Genomic DNA, 22,620 nt, shown 5'->3' on the forward strand with positions numbered 1-22,620 from the left:
TATCTCTTGTTGTTGCTATGAGCACAGCTACTAGGTTTTAACAACCAGGTGATTTGATGGACACTAAAATTTCAAAACCAGTGAATTATAGAGTAAGTTGAAATTCACCTTCTGTTAAGGCTTCATATTTTTAGGACAAATGAAAGGCAGTTGACAGTCCACAACCTCAGTACTGAAAGAGGTTTTTGCAGCTGGATAAACTTGGTTTGAACTCTTGTTAATGGAATTGATTATAGCAAGTCACAATTATGTTCCTAGTTTTCTCATATCTTTTCAGAGTTGTAAAAAAAGAAAAGAGTACCTAATAGTTCCCTGGTATTACTATATTCCCAAACTCAAATAATTCACAAAATAAGTGTAGTTGATTAAGGTAGCTTCTATTTATTTCTTTATATTGACTTCATAGGAAACCTAAAATTAGTTTTGGAATAATTAAGGGTCTGTTATTTTGGTGGGGTAGTCACACCTGGTGGTGCTCGGGACTTAGTCCTGGCTCTGTTTTAAGGGATCACTCTTGGTGGGCAAGCACCTTACCTGCTATACTATGTCTCTGGCCCTTAATTTAGCATATTAAGTAGTGTACTTAAGAAAACTGCTTAAGATATTTCACATGGCTAGGCCTCCATACTTGTACAATTAACGTAGCTGTACTTTAGACCATAGTCATTTATAATGGGAGGAGCACAAATCATTTCAAGGAGTTACTTGATTAGTATCAGAAAGGCTTCTAAAAATATATTTAACTTGGTAGGAGAGATTTATGAAGGCTTACTCTTTCTATAGCTAGTCACCTAGAAAATTAACCATGCATCTCAAGCACAGTCAATAGTAATAGTCCCCATTGTACAATTAGGAATAGGGTACATGAAACAGCGTGATCAACAGATTTGACACCCTGTGATCAGACACAAGTTGTGGATGTGGGCATTTTGAGGCCTTAGCCTGTTGGAAATAACACATAGCTTGAGTTGAGTTCTGGAATCCTGCATGTTGCAGAGGCCAGACATTTGTAGTCACTCTTCCACTACTTAGCAGGCATTAAAGGCTCGTTTCATAGAAGCAAAGGAGGACAAGCCTGCAGGAGTGGGCCTGCCCTAATTGAGCTGGCCTGAGAAGGTATATTTTCAGGTTAGACGGGTCTTTTCCTTTTTCAGTTCTGCCTCCTGGGAAGGGAGAAACATTTTCATTGCAGGGATGTCCTTGTGACAGTGTTACTCACTGCAGAATAGTATAAGAAATGCAAATACCCATCTTAAGGGTTTTACATTAATTGCTTTTGGAGGCAAGAGTAAAAATTCCAACTTTGTCTTATATTTATGTAGAACAAAGATGAATCCGTAAAATTAGATTATCGCTGAAGTTTAAAAATTATTGCTCTATTTAGGTTTAACTTAAAATTCAGGGAACTGACCCTTTGAAATGTTCTGGGCAGCACTCATCGGAACTTGAGTTCTTCAGCGGCTGAATAGATAATAAAGGAGCTGCTTTACCTGTGGACCTAACCAGGTTCAAGCTCTTTGTCCCCATTTTGTCCCCCATGTACCAGGAATGATCCCTGAGCAAAGAGCCAGGAGTAAGTCCTGAGCACAGCTGAATATGGTCTGAAAAGCAAAAATAAAAGGAAGAAAGTACAATTTTTAGAGATTTTTCAAGATGACCAGCTTAACTAGGCAAACTTGTGACTGGCCTTGAGGGACTCCTTAACAGCATAGGGAATTCTTTGTTGTTTTTGTTTGTTTGGGGCCACATCCTGCAGTGCTCAGGCCTTACTCCTGGCTTTGCACTCAGGGATCACTCCTGGCCAGTCTTAGCCAACCATATGTGTTACTGGGGATCGAGTGCAGGTTGACGTTGTACAAGGCGGGTGCCCTGCCTGCTGTGCTGTGGCTAACACCCAGCATAGTGAATTATGTCTGGATTTTTTTTTTTTCCTTTCCTTTTTGGGTCACACCCAGCGATGCACAGGGGTTACTCCTGGTTCTGCACTCAGGAGTACTCCTGGGAGTGCTCAGGGGACCATATGGGATGCTGGGAATCGAACCCGGGTTGGCCACATGCAAGGCAAATGCCCTACCCGCTGTGGTATCGCTCCAGTCCTGTCTTAATTCTTAACTGTATGACATAAGACAAGGTAAAAGAGAGCTTGGTTGACTATTCATTTCCTCCTGGGAATTTTGGATTCGGGTGGAGCTATTCATGTAGTATCAGACAGACTCAGGGCTCTCATATTTTAAAGCACTTGCCTACATTTCCAGCAGATCCCTGGCAGACTAAAAGCAAGTAGTTGGCTGTGCCGTACTGTAATGTGTAAGCCTTTCCCAGTTAAAACCTGCCTGTCTATTCAGCAAGACCTCTGGATAATTTATATTTTTAGCAGTGTCTTATTCTTAGATCCAGTTTTCTAGAATTTGTGAAACCTTTACCTATTAAAGAAAAAGAATCTTTTGTTAACCTAGGATTTTACTTGGACCTTTTAATTTTAGAAGGATCTCTGAAGTGTACTTTTTTAAGGACTTTCACTGAATCTAAACTGCAGTCTTAATAAGTATGTTGTTTCCACTTTGAGAGGGATAAATAACAAACAACTATTTTGAAGCCTTTTCTTTTTCTTTTTTTTGTAAAGCAAAGTAGTTTTTGGGTGTTTTTTTTTTTTTGGCTACGCTCATCGATGTTCAGGGGCTAACTTCTGGCTCTGCACTCAAGAATCACTCCTGGCAGTGCTCAGGGCACAATATGGGATGCCAGGGATTGAAACCCGGGACCCAACTCAACCATGTGTGCAAGGCACATGCCCACCCCACTGTACTATTTATTTAGAGGCTCAAACCTCTAAAGCAAGATAGTTTTTATAAAAATTTAACTTAGATGTGAGGGGAGAGAAAGTGAGGAAGTAATATGTTTTAAGAGAGAATGTGGACTTCTCCGGAGTGGAAAATGCAGCTTTAGAATTTGTAGTGGACTAGGCAGGGCTGGAGGGTTAGCACAGTGGTTGGGCGTTCGCCTTTCATGCGGCCGACCCAAGTTCGATTCCTCCGCCCCTCTCGGACAGTCCGGCAAGCTACCGAGGGTATCGAGCCCTCGCAGCAGAGCCTGACAAGCTACCCGTGCGTATTGGATATGCCAAAAACAGTAACAATAAGTCTGTCAATGAGAGACATTACTGGTGCCCCTCGAACAAATTGATGAGCAACGGGATGACAGTGACAGTGGACTGGACATTGGTCTTCCATCTAGAGTCCTTATTCATGTGACAGTCTAGTTTGCAGAGCAGGGGTAGATCTTAGTCACATTCATAACACATTGGTAATGGCTATTTGTGAACGGTTTAAAAGAGAGTTGAATCAGGCTTAGCATGGTTATTCATTTTTTTTTTCCCCCCTTTTTGGGTCACACCCAGAACTGCACAGGGGTTATTCCTGGCTCTGCACTCAGGAATTACTCCTGGCAGTGCTCTGGGGACCATATGGGATGCTGGGGATCGAACCTGGGTCAGCCACGTGCAAGGCAAACGCCCTACCCGCTGTGCTATTGCTCCAGCCCCCTGCATGGTTATTCTTAATATTTTTGTGTGTGTGTACCTTTTGTTGTGAGGGGCCTGGCAGTGCTCATAGATCACTCCTGGCCTTGTTTGAAGGGCCTGATATGGTGCCAAAGATCACACATGGGTCAACCACATGCAAGGCAAGCACCTTACTTGCTGTGCTCTCTGACTCAGCATGCATATTGGTTAGGAGAAAGTTTAGCATTTAGAGTTTTAGGTAAAGCATGGGATAATCTTCATTTTGACATGAGCTTGAAAGGCAACTCATAGCATAGGGTTTTGCGAGTTTCTAGTCACTGTTAATGAAGGGTTCTGCATGCCACGTCTCTTTGATCCGGCTCATGAGCTGAGAATAGTAGTTGTTGTTGTTTAGTGGTGGTGGTGGGGATATTCTGTTATGCTACAGGAATGTTTACTGACCCTAGAATAGTGAGCAGTGCCAGCTTGCTTACCTGACTGATAACGCTATGTCAGATGAAGTTCACAGAACTCTGATGGAGGCCTCTTTCTTCTGAAGCCAAGTTCCAAGTTTGCTGTGAGTTTGCATCTTAAGTCTTACTAATGCATCTTTGTCCCTGTATTTGTTTTCTCAGTTAAATCTCTTTTACCAGTTACCTATTTTTTCTAAGTATGATTCATCACTAAAGTAGAAAACAGAAACCAAAGTTTCCCAAAAGCCTGATTATACAATGTAGTTGTTGTGTGTCTCAGTCTTCTTTCTTTCAAGTAGATGCTGGGAGAGTTACTGGTAAAAACATTGCCTGCTTCAATTTTACAGATTCAATATTGTCAGCTCTAAGTTAGAAAAAAAAAATCCCAGTGGCTGACTCAGCATCTTATATTGCTTGCCTTTTTAGAGGAACAGAGACCCTATTAAAATAGAAACAACTTAGTAGCCTAGCCATTATTGCAGGTGATTAGTATTTGGTACTATTGCCCAGAGGACCAACAGGTAATAAGCATTCTTTTTTTTTTTCCGCTTTTTGAGTCACACCCGGGATTGCACAGGGGTTACTCCTGGTGTTGGACTCAGGAATTACTCCTGGTGGTGCTCGGGGGACCATATGGGATGCTGGGAATTGAACCCGGGTTGGCTGTGTGCAAGGCAAATGCCTACCCACTGTACTTTTGCTCCAGCCCCAATAAGCATTCTTTAAAGTAATTTTCTATAATATAATATCTTGTCAACTAGAAAACATATTAAAATACTAGAACAATGCTTGCCTCTGTATTTAATGCTCTTGATTCAGTCACCCACATGGAAAAGATGAGTAAGTTTCAGGTCTCCTACACAAGTTGAAGAACCAATGTCTTCAGACATTTATGAAGTTTCTTTTTACCTTAATTTTTATGCATCAGAACAATATATAAAGATGGAGAATTCTTCTTGTTCCTTTCTCTTTCTTTTGATAACTCTGGGTGGTTTTGGTGTTCACACACATTCCCAAAAGCAAAATTGTCAGGATCATACTTATGTGTGGGCTTGTGGTGGATTGAGCTCTGGGCTTCATGCCTTCAAGGTTAGTGATTTGCTCCTGAGCTCATCTATGAGCCTGGTCATAGAATTCTTATAACTGAATGTCATGTAAGGGGGTCAATAGAAATCATCTTACAGATTTAAAAATAGACCAGAGAAATGCAGATTATGTAGGACCTAGCAGCATGTTTCATTAAAGATTACAAATTGCTTGCAGGATGTTTTTATATTATTAGGAAAAATAGACTTTTAATATATAATTTAGAGGCTAGGAAGATAGCCCAAAGGACTGGAGCTTATACCTTGCATGCTCCAGGCTTTGAGTTCTATCCTCGCACCACATGGCCTCCTGTTGGGTGAGGGGGGGTGTGGCTGTGCCCCAGATGGTGTCTTCATTGCAGGGCCCAAGCACTCAACTCTCAGATCTGTCCTGCAGGGATGAGCAGTGCAGGTGAGGACTCCCCATCCCCAAAATGTAATTTATGTATTTTGCCTCTTAAGTGTGAACAGCTGATTCTGACTCTTCTATGCCTATAAACTCATCTCTTAACTATATGCTTATTTTATTTTTTGAATTTAATTCGTCCCTGGAATGAGAAACTAAGGAAGATGAACTTGAATTTTAGGGCTATAGTGGAAAGGTGAGGATGGGAGAGAAGGCTATAAATAAAATAAGTTAAAAATGGGATTCATAGATAGGAAGGTACTCAGATGACAGACTAAGAAAAATTGCAGTGTTGTAAAAGTATAAAAGTCAAATTTAAAAACAAGTGGATTGAAGAGGAAACATCCTCTGGCCATTTAATCTTTTTTAAAAGTGTGGAACTGAGGTCTAAAGCAAAGCAACAGGCTATTTAGTGTTGTTTTTTCTCATCCAAACCTTTAAGGACGCCTGGTTACTAGTTTTACAGAATTGTTTATAATTAGAATTGAGGTGAATCCTCAAGTATTTTTATGCCAATTTGTGGCATTTCTTCTCTGAACATGTGGACACTTGGGAATGTTAGGGCAGATTGTAGAAATTTGAAGTTGTGTTGCAGAGCTGATTAAAACAAAATTGAACATGTTAGACTTCTATCTTTGAGTAACTGTTTTTTTGTGGGTGGTACAGGCCACACCTAGCACTTCTGCACTGTGCTTGGAGTACTATACATACGGGGTTTCTGGGATGAACTTAGGTCAGCCATGTGCAAGGCAAGTGTTTTCTTTACCTGCTGTACTATCTCTCATGGCCCCCAATTGCTCTTTTATTGCAGTGTACTTCTAAGTTTCTGGGAAACTTAGTTTTACCACTATTTTCTCTTGACAAAGAAAACTTAGCCACTTTGTACCTTATTTTTATGAGGAAAATAATGTGCAGTTTTACCCTTGCTTTGCTTGGCCTTTACAACTTCCTGTGAAGGTCTTTAGCAGCAGATAATCTGATTCAGAACCTTAATGAGATCAAGTCCAGGGAAACAGTTCTCTACTCATTTGCCCCCCTCCCATTCATTCAAATATTGGGAAGGATTTGGTGGATATTAAGATACTATGGATCTTAAGAGGGCAAATATTTGGTATTATTTCCTTCTGTATTCTACACCTAGAACAATTCCTTACATAATCAGCACTCAGTAAATATTTGAATGCATATTGTGGACCTATTGTGAACCTTACATCCTTAAGCAGAAGAAATATTTATGCTTTCATCTGCCATCTTTTAGATGGGATTTTTTATTTTTTATTTTTTGCTTTTTGGGTCACACCCAGCGATGCTCAGGGGTTACTCCTGGCTTTGCACTCAGGAATTACTTCTGGCGGTGCTTGGAAGGTTAAAATTTTGATAGTATTAGGTTCTCTAATGGAGAATCCCTCTAGTTTCAAATTTTAAAAGTCTATGAGAAAATGTCTTTCTTTAAAAAAAATTAATGTTTATTTCTTTTAATTGAATCACAATGAAACATAGTTACAAAATTGTTCATAATTGAGTTTCAGTCATAGAATATTCCAACACCTGTCCCTTTACCAGTGTACATTTTCCACACCAATGTCCCCAGTTTCCTTCCCCACCCCCACCTGCCTCTATGGCAGGCTCACTCCTTCCTTCCTTCCTTCCTTCCTTCCTTCCTTCCTTCCTTCCTTCCTTCCTTCCTTCCTTCCTTCCTTCCTTCCTTCCTTCCTTCCTTCCTTCCTCCCTCCCTCCCTCCCTCCTTTCCTCCCTCCCTCCCTTCCTCCTTTCCTCCCTCCCTCCCTCCCTCCCTCCCTCCTTCCCTCCTTCCTTCCTTCCTTCCCTCCTTCCTTCCTTCCTTCCTTCCTTCCTTCCTTCCTTCCTTCCTTCCTTCCTTCCTTCCTTCCTTCCTTCCTTCCTTCCTTCCTTCCTTCCTCCTTCCCTCCCTCCCTCCCTCCCTCCTTCCCTCTCTCCCTCCCTTCTCTCCTTCCCTCCTCTCCTTCCCTCTCTCCCCCTCTTCCTCCCTTTCTCTCCCCTTTGGGCCTTACAGTTTGCAACAAGATACTGAAAGGTTATCAGTTATATCCCTTTACCTACTTTCAACATTCAGTTTCTGTCCAAAATGATCATTTCCAACTATTATTTTTATACTGGTCCCTTCTTTATCCTAACTACCCTTCGCCCCTCCCCACACACACACACTTTTGTGGCAAGCTTCCAACCATTGACCAGTCCTCCTGGCCCCCATTTTTCCTGGCCTGGCCTTGGATATTAGTCTCATACACACACACACACACACACACACACACACACACACACACACCCCACCCCCCACAAATGAATGTAGTAATTCTATATCTGTCCCTCTCCTTATTTCACTCAGCATAATACTCTCCATGTTCATCCATTTATAAGCAAATTTCATGACTTCATTTTCCTTAATGGCTGCATTAGTATTCCATTGTATAGATAGATATAGTTTCTTTAATTTGTTCAATGAAAAAATGCCATGTATAGTATACATTTTGGGAAAACATGATACTTTGATTTTAATAATTGAAAATGGTTGAGGCCCTGGATTGTCCCCAGAATGTCTCAGAAATTTGGAAATACTACTAATCCCTCTTTATTCTTGAGTTTTTCTTTACAGTTGGATCTACCCAATCTTTCTCTTAAATTCTTTATTCTTTTGAGTATTCAGTCTCTCCTATTTGTCAGAAGACTATGCCCTGTAATTTGGAAAATGTTCTCATTGAGAAGGGCTGTAAAATAGTGATAAGAATTCTTCTGTGCTACAAATTGAAATCAGCCACTGTTAAGAGGGATTATAGACTGACTTCGCTGTGTTGATAATGAGCTAGTATTGGTAAAGAGAATTTAAACACTTATGAGTGGGGATATAGGGGGAGAGGGAAAGGTTATACTTCTTTCATCCCCCTTACCCATTGTCCCTCTAGTGAGCGATTTCTTGCTTCCTGTTATTTCTGTTTTGGGCGCTAGTGGGGTTTGGCCACATCCAGTGATGCGGATCAGTCTGACTCCTAACTGATCAGGGATTGCTCCTGGGAGGCTCTGGGGACTGTAAGGGGGTGCCGGGAATCAAATCTAGGTTATCCATGTGCAGGGCAAGCAACCTACTTGCTGTATTGGGCCCTTCTTGTTGCTTTTATTTAGTTTGGCATTAAAGTTTTGGGGAGAGACATTCACATAATCCTGATAATGGCAAATACTCGTAGATGCCTGTCTTTATCTCTGAAACCAGCTGTGTGTGTGTGTGTGTGTGTGTGTGTGTGTGTGTGTGTGTGTGGTGGGGGGGGGTGTCACACTCAGTTCTGCTTAGGGCTTACTCTCAGCAGTGCCTGAGGTACCATAGTGGTGCTGGGTTGGCCGAGTGCAAAGCAAGCATTAGACCGTACTAAATATAGGATGTTAAGTAGAAGTGTTGATTTTTTTTTTTTGCTTAAATTCTAGCCTCTGGGCATGTTATTCATGGACTTTTGAAGGTCAGGGAGGAAGAAGATGTTTCAAGGATTTATTTATCCTGGGAGAAGAAATTTAATGAATGAGCACATGATAAGGAATCTTTTCTAGAGGATTAATTTTTTTCAGCCTGTGTTTTCACTGAGATTGCCTCAATGTATCTTTTTCTTTTGTGCATTTGTAGTCAAAATATGAGGTCAGGTCATCTTTAACAAAGTTGTATCTTGAGTGCTTCTTCAAGAAGGTGACTTGTTTGAATTTTTGGAGAAAGGTGACTTCTGTTTGATTTTTTTTTCTTTTCTTTTGGCTTTTATTGTTGCATCACACCTGGTAATGCTCAGGGTTTTTTCCTGGCTCTGCACTCCTGATAGTGCACGGGGACCATCTGGGATGCAGAGGATCAAATCTAGGTCCGCTGTGTGCTAGGCAAATGCCCTACTGCTGTACTCTGACTCTTGTTTGAATTTTCATATGCTACTCAGCTTCGTAGGGAGAAACTCTTCAAACAGTTGATTGAAGTTTCAGAACCTATCAGGAGATGTCATTGAAAAGGCCTCTTGCTCAAAAGATGGCAAAAGAAAGCCCTTTATACTAGGAAAGTTTCTGCCTTTGTAAGAAGTAAAGGATTATTCTCTTACTCAAACTCATTACCTTTCATAGTTAGAAAACTGGCAAGTGGCAAGGTGATTTAAGATCATGGAATACTGGGGCGGAAATTCATCAGTGTTTTTTTGGGCAGGGGAGACCCGAATACTGTCACACCCAGCAGTGCACAAGGGTCACTCCTGGCTCTGCATCAAGGAATCACTGTGTGCAGGAAATCACTCCTGGTGGTGCTCTGGGAACCATATAGGATGCTGGGGATTGAATCTGGGTCAGCTGTGTGCAAGGCAAATGACCTACCCGCTGTACTATTGCCCTGGCCCCATTGTTCTCGACCAGATTCTAAACTGTGATTGTGTTTGAGACCCTGGTGAAAAATGCTTGGCCACCCTGCTAATTACTTACTGATTTCTCATTTTAAGTTAATGAGAGTGGGAAAGAGTATGGGGGTTAACTAGTATTATATTAATACATTCTTTTAAAATGTAGATTTTTTAATTTTTTAAAATTTTTAAAATTTTATTGAATCACTGTGAGATAGTTACAAGCTTTCATGTTTGGGTTACAATCTCACAATGATCAAATACCCATCCCTCCGCCAGTGCACATTCCCCACCACCAGTATCCCGGGGGTACCCCCCCTTTCCTACCCTCCCCCTGCCTCTAAGGCAGACAATATTCCCCATACTCTCTCTCTACTTTTGGGCATTATAGTTTGCAACACAGACACTGAGAGGTCATCATGTTTGGTCTATTATCTACTTTCGGCATGCATCTCCCATCCCAACTGGTTCCTTCAGCCATCATTTTCTTAGTGATCCCTTCTCTGTTCCATCTGCCTTCTCCCCTCGCTCATGAAGCAGTCTTCCAGCTATGGGGCAATCCCACTGGCCCTTGTATCTACTGTCCTTGAGTGTCAGCCTCATGTGATGCTACCCTACACTCCACAAATGAGTGCAGTCCCTCTGTCTGTCCCTCTCTTTCTGACTCATAAAATGTATATATTTTTTAAAAAAAGTATTTAGTGAATCACCGTGAGGTACAGTTACAGACTTACAAACTTTCATGCTTGCATTTTCAGTCATTCAGTGGTCAAGCGCCCATCCTTTCATCAGTGCCCATTTTCCACCACCAGTGGTCCGAGCATCCCTCCCACTCCACCCCACCCCGCCTCTGTGGCAGGGCATTCCCTTTTGCTCTCTCTCTCTCCTTTTGGGTGTTGTGGTTTGCAGTAGAGGTATTAACTGGCCATCATGTTTGGTCTGTAGTCTACTTTCAGCCTGCATCTCCCATCCCAAATGGGCCCTCCTAGTGCCTTTTCTGTCTGAGCTGCCTTTTTCCCCAGCATGCAAGGCTGGCTTCTAAGGTGTGGCGTAATCCTCCTGGTACTTATCTCTTAAAATGTAGATTTCTTTTTTAAGGAAGATCTAGGCATTGGATTGTTGGAGCAGGCCAAATTGTACTTTATTTTTCATTAATCCTTTTTCACCCAGCCCTTTGACCTGTCTTAAATGGTCTAACAGGAAGAATGGGTATGGTTGCTCCATGTACGTGTACATTATAGAACCTGATCATAAGTTATTTGAAATTATTGGGTAGACTCAATTTAGTTACATAAATTAATCAAGAAGCAGGCTCACTTATATTTCTTCTATATCTTTTTGTTGTTGTTGTTTGTTTAGTTTTTGGGTTACATGCAGTGATGCTCAGAGGTCAGTCTTGGCTCTGCACTCGGGAATTACTCCTAACAGTGCTCAGGGGAGGCCGAGGATTGACTCAGGTCTGGTATGTGCAAGACAAGCACCTTACCCACTGTACTATCTTTACAGCCCCTAATAGTTCTATCATAATTGATAGTTTTTAAATTGTCAACATATTTGTAATTTCCTAAAGATTAGCCAGGAGTTCTATAGAACCATACTCGAAAAATGTTACTCATTTTTGAAATAAAATTAATTCCCCAACTGCTCATGCTGCTAGTGAATCAAACCCACTCCTCACACATGCATGGTTAGTGCTCTACCACTGAGCCATATCCCTGGCCCAAGCCTTGGGTGTAAAAGGAAAGAAATGGGAGATCCTACCTCCCAGGCTTTCTGCAAAGTAATTAGGTCACCATGTTGAGGGCTCAAAACATTGTTCTCACATTGACAGTGAGGATTCAGACCTAATTGTTATTCTCCTCACTCAGAAGTTTAAAGTATTAAATGAAAATTCCTTAAAGGCTCTTAAATTTTCTGAGCCTGTATCTTTCTTTTTTTTTCTTTTTTTGGTCTTGGGGTCACATCTGGCTGTGCTTAATGATTACTCTTGACTCTGTGTGTTCAGGGATCACTCCTGGCATGGGTTGGTGGACCATATGTGATGCTCGGGATAAAACCAAGGTTGAATGTGTGCAAGACTTGCTATAGTATTGCTCCAGCCCAGTTTCTTCATTTATAGAATAAGTTTATTAGCAAGCTCACAGGTGTCAAGTCAAATGATAAATAGGTCAGAAGTTCTTAATCACTAATCTGTGCTGTGTTTTTATAGGCCCAACCATTAAGAGTCTTTTACCCAAGGTCATACTGTGTGTGGCAGAACAAGAATTCAATTAAAAAGTTTTGGTAGAGAGGGTAGAGAGATAGTACAGAGTTAAGCAGTTTCCTTGTGTGTAGTTTACTCACTGTTCAATCTCTGGTACCCCCTATGGTCCCTAGGTGTTTGCAGGTATTACCCCTGCACACAAGTGAGGAATAAGCCCTGAGCACAGCTGGATGTGTGCCCCCATCCCCAATTTTGGGGAGTCTCCTAAGTGGCTCTCGAGATCTGGAGACTCCTTGTCCTTGGCCAAGCTGACTGATCGTTAAGTGCAAAGCTCTGGGTATGCAATGGTACTCTGAACCCTCTGGTGCCAGGAATTATCCGTACCACTCTAGTGGTGGTGAGGGTCTTCAGGGCTGCTTCTGACAATACTTGGGGACCATGTGTTGCGGGAGATCATTGTGGGGTCAGCTGCATACAGTGCCTCAACTCCTGTACTATATATTTGACCCTTAGTTTTTTGTTGTTAATTTGTTTTTGGGCAGTACACACCTGACTGTGCTCCAAGCTTACTTCTAGTTCTGTTCTCAGGGATCACATCTGGCTTGCCCTGAGGACAGGCAAATGCCTTATCTGCTCTACTGTACTATTTCTCCAGCCCTCTTCCTCCTTCTCTTCTTCCTCCTCCTTTCTTCCTCCACCTCATCTTTCATCGATCTTCCTCCTCCTCATCGTCCTCCTTCCTTGTCCCTCCTCCTTAAACATAACTCTGTGTGTGTGTGAGACAAAGACAGACAGGCAGGCAGGAGGCAGGCAGGCAGAACAGACAGAACAGGGCCTTACATACTTTTAGCACTGAGAATAAGAGTATGTTGCTATACTACTGAGCCCTATCACTGACCCTAGGAATTTGGTGTTTGTTTTTTTTTTTCTTTTTGGGTCACACCCGGTGATGCACAGGGATTACTCCTGGCTCTGCACTCAGGAATCACCCCTGGCGGTGCTCAGGGGACCATATGGGATGCTGGGATTCGAACCTGGGTCAGCCGCGTGCAAGGCAAACGCCCTACCCACTGTGCTATTCCTCCAGCCCCGGAATTTGGTGTTTTTAATAAGCTCTTTACAAGAACCATTTTCTGCTATTTCCTAGTTAGCAAGAAGTATATCTTAATTTTGCTTGGTCATGAGAAGATTAATTTCTCATCTGTAATTTAAGAAGAGTAATAGAAGTTGACTTTTGTGTGACTCCTCTGCCAAGAATGACCTTTCTCCTTTCTCTCTTACTAACTCCCTTAAGTTTTTAATAAGATAGTACAGATAGGAGCCCCAGAAAGCTTTCTTCTGCACTGCTCATCTTGGATCCAGGTTCTTTTTTTTTTTTTTTTTTTTTGCTTTCTGGGTCACACCCGGCGATGCACAGGGGTTACTCCTGGTTCTACACTCAGGAATTACTCCTGGCGGTGCTCAGGGGACCATATGGGATGCTGGGATTAGAACCCGGGTCGGCCGCGTGCAAGGCAAACGCCCTACCCGCTGTGCTATCGCTCCAGCCCCATGATCCAGGTTCTTTATTTCTTCTCTATGGAGTTGGGCAGTTTTCTTACCATACCTTTTATTTGAGAGAAAAGGTACTTCAGTAGGTGGTTCGTTATTATAGATTTTTAATGCCTGTAAATTTTATTGGGTTACAGTAGTTCCAAAAAGCGGGGTAAATTAGAAAATTCTGCCATCTTTTAAGAGATGGAGATAATGACAGCCACATTTTCATGTGTAGACACTTTTTAAAAGTTTTTGTAGGGGCCAGAGAGATAAACCAAAGGACTAAATGCACTCTATGTGTGTGGGGGGTGGGGGTGCGGGAAGACAGGAACTGGGGATCTGCAGTGGCCAGGGAACCCCTGAGCATAGAAGTAGAGTAGTGCTCTTCCCTGTCCCAGCACTGCCAGTATGTATGGCAATGTAGCACCAAACACGTTTTCAGTTCCTAAATATATGCATTATGACGCAATAAGAACAGCATTACTTGTGTTGCCAGGGAACTATAGTGGTGCTTGCCTTCCACGAGGCTGGTTTTGATTCCTGGCATTCCATTTGGTCCCCTAAGCCCACCAGGTTTAAACCCTGAGCCCCACTGGGGTGGCCCCAAGACCAAGAATAAAAAAATCTACAAAAACACTCCAGTACTTGTCAGTCATTTGAGATTTGGGGGTTAGGGAAGGAAACTTGAATTCATTTCTGCAAGTCTAAAATGAAAAAAATTTTCCTTTTCTGTTACCTTAATTTTCTCTTTTCAGGTATATAAATAAACTAGCATAAATGGTTTACCCTGGATGTCTGTCTTCAGACTAAATTTCTACATATAGGATTGGTGAATTGGATAAAAACCCTTTCCTCTAAAAAGGGGGCAGGTTGTGACTGCAGCAGAGGATTTACCTTGCATTTGTGAGGTCTTGGGTTCCATTCCTGGCACACACATTAAGAAAAAGGCATCTTGGATTGATGAAATCGTTATTGCCTTGAGGTGATAGTGAAGCCTATTAACTTCACAGAGTACATGCTTAAAAGGGGGAATAGTTATCTTTTGTGAAACTGGAATATTATTATTAAAGTGGTAAGAAAGTGGGGTGAGGCGATGTTTGTAAAGTACTCTAGCATCATTGTGGCATGGCGGTAGGGCATTTGCCTTGCATGCAGCTGACCCAGGTTTCATTCCTCCATCCCTATCCCTCTTGGAGAGCCTGACAAGCTACCGGTGGCTTAGTCGATAAGCCAAAACAGTAACAAGTCTCAAGGTGGAGGAGACGTTACTGGTGCCCGATCAAGCAAATCGGATTAGCAGTGGAATGACAGTGACAAGTGACAGTAATAGTATACTTTTCTCTTGGATTAAGCAGTTTAAATTCCTATCTTAATTACTGGATTGTAAACTCCCTGAGGGCAGAGTCCTTGTTTGATCTTTAGCTGGGTGCTTTCCCATTTAGAGAGCAAATTTAGTGGTTGTAGACTAATTCAGTTCTAAGAGTTTCTTTTTCTTTCTTCCCTTTTTTTTTCGGCCTATTAGCCTTTAGTCTTTGGGTAATACTAGCCAACAATTGTTCCGAGTTTTGGTATTTGGTGGTTTTTTTGTTTTGGGACACACCGAGCTGTGCTCAGAGCTTTTAAGTGGGCCCAGGGGACAGTATGAGGTGCATGGGCTTATACCCTGGTCACTAGTGTGCATAGCTAGTGCCCTACTCACTGTACTATAGCTCTGGCCCCTCTTGTTATTTGGAAATTTCCATACCTGAAATTTCTGTTAAACTCAAGGAACACTTTAGATAACAGTGACAAAAGATACTGATTCTTACTCTACCCCATTTATTTACCTTCTCACACCTAGTTAAATAACAGCAGTTCTGCTTTTGGGCATCGACCCTCAGGACATAAAAACATTCACAAGGATGTATGCACACCTCAATTAATTGCTGCACTCTGCACAGTAGTAATAAGGCACAGAATCAACCTAGGTATCCAATGACAGATGAATGCATTATCATCTGTCATGTGGTATATATTTATACAATGGAATAGTATGCAGCTGCAAGGAATGGTAAAATTATACAATTTGCTGCAACCTGGTTGGAACTGAAAGCTACCATGTTGAATGAAGTAGGCCAGAAGGACGACAAACACAGGATCCCACTTACCTGTGGGATATAGAATACTGGGTCAGGAAATGTAGTTAAAGGGGCATATCTAGATCACCCTTGATGTCAGTGTATAGAGAGGATGAAGAAAGAAAGAAATGAAGGGGGGGAGAAGAGAATGGGAAGTAAGTGTGAACAGGCATCAGGGCTTCAGTTATACTGGAGATATGGGTGAGTGCTGTAGTTTCGTACCCAAAACTGCACTCAGTGATCAAAACCACTGCAACCACTAGCACTTTGTATGCTCCTGTCAAGTTGACAGGCAAGGATGGGGTGGGAAGGCGAGGGAATATGGGATAATTGGTGGAGGGAAATTGACACCGGTGGTGAGGTTGGTGTTAAAATATTATATGTCTAAAACTCAACTATTAATAACATTTTATACCACAGTTCTTTCTCTCTCTCTTTCTTTCTTTCTTTCTTTCTTTCTTTCTTTCTTTCTTTCTTTCTTTCTTTCTTTCTTTCTTTCTTTCTCTCTCTCTCTCTCTCTCTCTCTCTCTCTCTCTCTCCCTCCCTCCCTCCCTTCCTCCCTCCCTCCCTTCCTTCCTTTGTTTTGCTTTTTGGGTAACACCCAGCGATGCACAGGGGATACTCCTGGCTCATGCACTCAGGAATTACTCCTGGCAGTACTCGGGGGACCATATGGAATGCTGGGAATTGGACCCAGGTCGGCCGAGTGCAAGGCAAACGCCTTACCCGCTCTGCTATCACTCCAGTCCCAAACAGTTCTTTAATTTTAAAAAATTATTTAAATGGGCTGGAGCGATAGCACAGTGGTAGGGCGTTTGCCTTGCACGTGGCTGACCTGAGTTTGATTCCTCCACCCCTCTCGGAGAGCCTGAGAAGCTACTTATGGCATACTCGATATGCCAGAAACAGTAACAAGTCTCAAAATGGGGACATTACTGGTGCCCACTCCAGCAAATCGATGAGCAACATCAATAGTGACAGTGATTTAAAAAATAAACAACAGTGAAAGGAGTTGTTTCCTGTCATTCAAGACTACATTATTAAATCCAAGAATCTTCCTGCATATCTGAGTTTTTGGATGTTAGGAATTGAGACTGGAATGGAACTGAATTCAGTTATCAGGAAAACTGAATTCAGAACAAATGAAGTTTTCTAGTGATTTGCTATGTAGTTGTTTGCTACAGGTGTATCTTTTGAGCTCAGTAGTTCTTTTTGCATTTAATAGATGCTTGGAGTGGCAAGAATCTTTCTTCTAAAACATTTTAACAGTAATTATTTTTAGATGACTTCCAGTCAGAAGGACAGGGTATGTACTAAAAGTAATCTTTAAGGCCATTAGTCTGCCTTCTGTAAAGACTTCACCATGAAGACTGTAAATCAGTATGCCCTATGCTTACTTTATTTATTGACTAACATCTTTTCAGTGTTAGGTGTCCACTGTTACCTTAAATACAATATGATTTCAGTTCATTTCCACTGTTTCATTTTGGGGTGAGGTTGGGATTAAAGTGTGGCACAAAAAAGTAACACCAAAAACTCCAAGCCCTTCTTTAGAGAACACCTTGACTTGATTCAGTTTCATCTATCAAACATTATCTCTTACTGCTCCTTTATGAAAGTTCTGTCTTGAACCTATCATCTCCCTGCTGTACCCTTACTTAATAAAAAAGAAATACACTAAAGGATTAAAGGGGAAGAATTTAGAGCTAGTGTATGACTTTATTATGAAAAGTTGAAAGTATATACACAGTAGAAGTAAACTCATGTATCTTATCACCCAATGTAAAGTCATCAACCTTTTGCTAATGTTATTGGATCTAACCCTGTATTCCCTGTTATTTTGAACGTATTTATTTATTTATTTATTCATTTATTTATGCTTTTTGGATCACACCCGGCAATGCACAGGGGTTACTCCTCGCTCAGGAATCACCCCTGGCGGTGCTCAGGGGACCATATGGATGCTGGGAATCGAACCTGGGTCGGCCTCATGCAAGGCAAACGCCCTATCCGCTGTGCTATTGCTCCAGCCCCATTTTGAACATATTTAAAAGCAAATGTCAGATAATGTTTATCTGGACATATGCATCTTTAGAGATTATTTAATATCAGTTTGCCTAGAAAGGGCGTCTGTACAGTTTTCTTGTAATCCTTCATATATTTGGAGAAATATCATACCTTTTTTGTACCTGACATAGCACAGTTAGCACAGTGAGTATGTAGTGTACATGAAATAATTTGTATTTTAAATTAGGGACATTTGTGGTTCAGACTTTTGACCTGGGTCTTAATTACATATATGAGTGGAATTACTACATTTATAGTTGTTTCTTAACACACTTTTGGGGTGGAGGGCATTTATTATGTAAAACAATTTATACAACTTGGGGATTTAGGCTTAAAATCAGTTTTGAAGTTTTGTAACTTAGATGTTATTAGCAGACTGTTTTATCTGAAGCCTACCTTAAATTGCTTTCCATTTATCTTTACTTTTTAGATAAAACAGGTTTATTTCTTTTTTATAAGACTTGTTTTTGTTATGTAAACTGACACAAAAGCAAAACTTAAAAGGTATGTTAACAAATATACAGTTGATTTCAAGTAATTTCAGTTGATCAGTATTTAATAGTGGGGTGACCTGACCTCAGCATGTCTCTTTTTTATTATTATTAATGGTGTCAGGGATTGAATGGAGGGATTTGTGCATGCAAGACAAGTGCTCCCAGCTCTGACTGGACTGTATTTCTTTCTTTGCTTTTGGTCCACACCTGGCAGTGTTCAGGGATTATTCTTGAATCTGTGCTCAGGAAGTACTTCTGGTGGTGCTCATGGTACCACCATATGGGATGCTGGGAGTGGAACCTGGGTCAGCTGCTTGCAGGGCAAGTACCTACCTGTTGAACTATCACTCTAGCCCCAAAGAATTGCTTTTTTTAATAGGCCTTTGGGTTAATTTGGACATACATTAACAATTGAGTTAAGGAACTGTAGTGATAGCATAGCGGGTAGAGCATTTGCCTTGCACATGGCCAACCAGGGTTCAGTCCCCAGCATCCCATATGGTCCCCACAAGCACCGCCAGGAGTAATTCCTGAGTTCAGATCTAGGCGTAACTGCTGAAACATCGCTGGGTGTAACCTAAAAACAACAAAACAAACAAAAAAGAGTCAAACCCAAATAAGTGGAGAGAAGTATAATATTCATGGTTCAAAAGACAGTATTTTGATAGTACTTTTCTCCTATTATCTCATGTGCAAACTCCAGCTGGGTTTTTATAAGAAACTGACAAACTGATTCTAAAACTTATGTAGAAATATGAAAGACATAGAAAAGCCAAAATAATTTTGAAAAGGAACAAAGTTAAAGTACTTCATTTCAAACTGATTCAGATAGTACTGTGCTAAAAGCCTTACTACTGTGAAGATAGCTGTATGTCGTAATAACAAGGGAGTATTTATGTTAAGGATAGAAAATAGAGGCTCAGACAGTTCAGTATGGGAAGGAACTGTCTTTTCAAAAAATGGGGCTAGTACAACTGGACATTTTTATAGATTTATATATAGTTTTGGGACCCAGTCCATCCATTACCTTACCAATGTAAGGAGGAAAATGCCTGTGACCCACGGGTTGGCAGAGGTTTCTTTTTTATTACTATAACTTTTGTAGTGTTAGAGATCACATGAGAGCTTCACACATGCAAATCTTAAATTCTACTAGTGAGCCACCTCTATTGTCCAGCAAAGGCTTCTGAAAAATGTAAACCATTTTTCAGCAATTAATTTTTAGGTTTCAGGACTACATCGACAGTGCTCAGAGGCTATTCCTGGCTTTGTGTTGAGTGCTCCATGGCAATGCTCATGAGATGATTTATGGTGTTGGGGATTTGAAACCAAGACTGGCTGAAGGAGTCACATGCAAAGCAAAGTACTTTACTTCCTGCCCTAGCTCTCTGGCCCCACAAACCATTTTTTTTTTAAGTGGCAAAATATACTTCATCAAAACTGAGAACTTTCATTTTAACAAAGGAGCAGTCAAAACTTTTAACAACAATTGAAATTATAAAATGACAGTTTCACAATGCATCCAGAATATGTGAGGGATTTGGGGGCATTATATTATTAATGGGGAGCTTTTTGTTTTTTTGGATTTGGGCCATATCCAGTGATGCTCAGGGGTTACTTTTAGCTCTGCACGCAGGAATCAGTCCTGGAAGTGGTCAGGAGACCATATGGGATACCAGGGTCAAATCAGGGTTGGCCACATGCAAGGCCCCTACCTGTTATACTCTCTCATCAGCCCCACTGGAAGCCTGTTTTGCTTTCTAGCACTACATAGTTCTCCTGAGCAGTATCAGGAGTCGCCACCAAATACTGATCTGGGAGTAAACCCTGAGCACTACTGGATTTAACCCCTCAAAAATTAAAATTAGAATTCAAGACTGATAATAGTGAGTATTAGTGAAATTTAAGCAATTAAAATGATCCTTGGGGTTGTTGGTGAGAATGTAAATGTCTGGTAACAGCTTAGATGTCCATGAATAGATGAATAGGTAAATTGCAGTATAGCATACAGTGAAACATGCAACAAATATAGTATAACCAATTGATATATTGAGCAGCATGGATGAATATAAACATGCTGAATGAAAGAAATTTAAAAAAGCAAATTTTCTGATTTAATTTGTAAGGTGTAAATTTTTAAATTTCATTGATTTGAAACCAGCAGTCTAGACAAATCTCATCTATAGTGGTACTTGATCAGTAATTCTGTTCTGAGTGATAGCAGGCGGGATTGACTTGAAGAAATAATTGCAAGGGAAACTTGCTAGGTGATAGAATAACCTTAAATTTAATTGCAGTTGGAATAATTTTTGCACATTTGTTAGTCTTACTATTCTGTATCTTTGAAATGTTTTTTCTAGTATGTAGAAATTATATCAGTTGATTTTTTTTTTATTTTTATTTTATAAAGTAGTTCCCAATATTTGATTACATCCAATATTCAAACACCAATCCCACCACCATTCTACCTTCCCACCGCCATATTTTCGGTGTTTCCATCCCAAACTCCAATCCCTGCCCCAAAGCAGAACTGAGAAAATAAAATTTTTCCCTCTAAGGTTGATTGCCTCCTACTTTGAATCCCATCAAATGTAGTGCAGTACTCTTAGTCTATGGGTAGGGTGTGTCCTATGAAGTGTCAGGCTGCTGCAAATGCTGAGTCACCATAGACGTGTGGGGGGGTGGGGGGAATATGAGCAGAGGATCTCCTTTCCTGGTCCCTTTGAACCCAGAGTTCTCAGTCACAAAGTCCCGCATACCTTAGTTTTCTGGGGTTCACTTATGGGGGAGGCTCGACCTGAGCACCTGGAGAGCAGCCGTGAGCAGGGTGGCGTTTGGGTTCAGAGGTTTTCAGCTGCTGGGACTGGGTCCCTTGGGGCGGGTCCTCACTTGCCCATTAGTTGATTTTAAAGCAATATTTGAAGGCTAGATTGTCCAGAAGTTTTGTAGATAACAGTCTGATTTTTCTCCCCTGCTAGTGAGGCTGCAAACTGAATACTGGTTTTATGCAATCAATGCATTCCTTGACCATTGAGCCATATTCCTGGTAAATTAAACATCTTATAAAAACAAGTATCTTTTTATATGCTGTATGGCTTTAATATTAAATAGTGAATATTGATTTAACAGTTGATTTGGTTCCCTTACCCTTACTATTTTGTCGTTGTGACGTACTGGTAGAGTAGCATAATGTGTTCTCTTGGTACTTTGTGAACTCTCCTAATGGAATGTGCTGTTACAGCTGTTACGGCTGTGATGCCATTTGAAACCTGTCATTGTACCTATGGACCAGCATGTTAAGGTAAGTAGGCAGGAGATAACTCAAGATTCCTCTTAACTGACTCATCTTTTCTTGTTGCAGATTCTCACAAACACAAAGATAAACACAAAGATCGAGAACATCGGCACAAAGAGCACAAAAAGGACAAAGAAAAGGACCGAGAAAAGTCCAAACATAGCAACAGGTAAGGGTTGAATCACAAACCAGCACATCTCTCCTCATTTGACAATGGGCTATCTATAGATTGACTCACGGGAATGGGCCTTACCTCAGTCTTAAACAGTATGGATAACAAAGAAAAAGAGCATTTTTGGAGGCTAGAATTGACAGGAGAATGGTCTTATTGGAGATGCCATGTTTAGATTAGAATGTAATCATAGTCAAACATAGTCATTTTTCTTTCATTATTATCTCATACCTCATTAAAAGTATAATTTTACTTAGGTTATGGTTTTTTATAATGCATGATGACATTTAAGTGTACATAGAACTTGTCTTGATAAGACTGAAAAAAGACTGAAAGATAAAAAATGGTTGAATTGGAAACTTTATATATATATATATATATATATATATATTCCTATAAAAGGTATAGTTAAAAGTTTTGGCTAGGAGAAGTTAAATATTTGTCTTGTTTTTGGCCAAACCCTATTTCATTTCTGTTATCACATACAGTCCCATGGGCACCACTCTTAAGTGACCCTGAACACAGAACAAGGAGTAAACACTGAGCACCCCTGGATGTGACCTCCTACTCCACCACCACCAGAAAAAAAGAAAAAGAATGTTTTGTGGCCACAGCAGGTGATATTTGTAGGCTGCTTCCACCTTAGAGCTCAGGACGTGGAAGATTTCTGCCAGCAATCTACACTGTGGCTACTGCATGCAAAGTATGCATTCCAGTCATTTGAATAAACCTCCATTTTTTGGTTTGTTTTTGTCTACACCCAGAGGTGTCCAAGGCTTACTCCTGGTTCTGTGCTCAAGGATCACTTCTGGTGGTGCTCAGGAGATTATATGGTAACTGGGGATCAAACCTGGGTTGGCCACACACACGGCAAGCGTCCTACCC

At 41.0% G+C, this 22,620-nt stretch overlaps 1 protein-coding gene across 1 annotated transcript in view; it reads left to right on the forward strand.

Annotated features, from left to right (window-relative positions):
• Window positions 1–22,620, forward strand: part of TOP1 (DNA topoisomerase I) — a 102,560-nt gene that overhangs the window by 14,562 nt on the left and 65,378 nt on the right. The window contains exon 3 of the mRNA XM_055137526.1: window positions 21,630–21,732. Coding sequence (XP_054993501.1) covers window positions 21,630–21,732 — 103 coding nt within the window. The remainder of the gene's footprint in view (window positions 1–21,629; window positions 21,733–22,620) is intronic.

The sequence above is a fragment of the Sorex araneus genome, chromosome 5 (genome assembly GCF_027595985.1).
Source record: "Sorex araneus isolate mSorAra2 chromosome 5, mSorAra2.pri, whole genome shotgun sequence".
NCBI classification, from domain to species: Eukaryota; Metazoa; Chordata; class Mammalia; order Eulipotyphla; family Soricidae; genus Sorex; species Sorex araneus.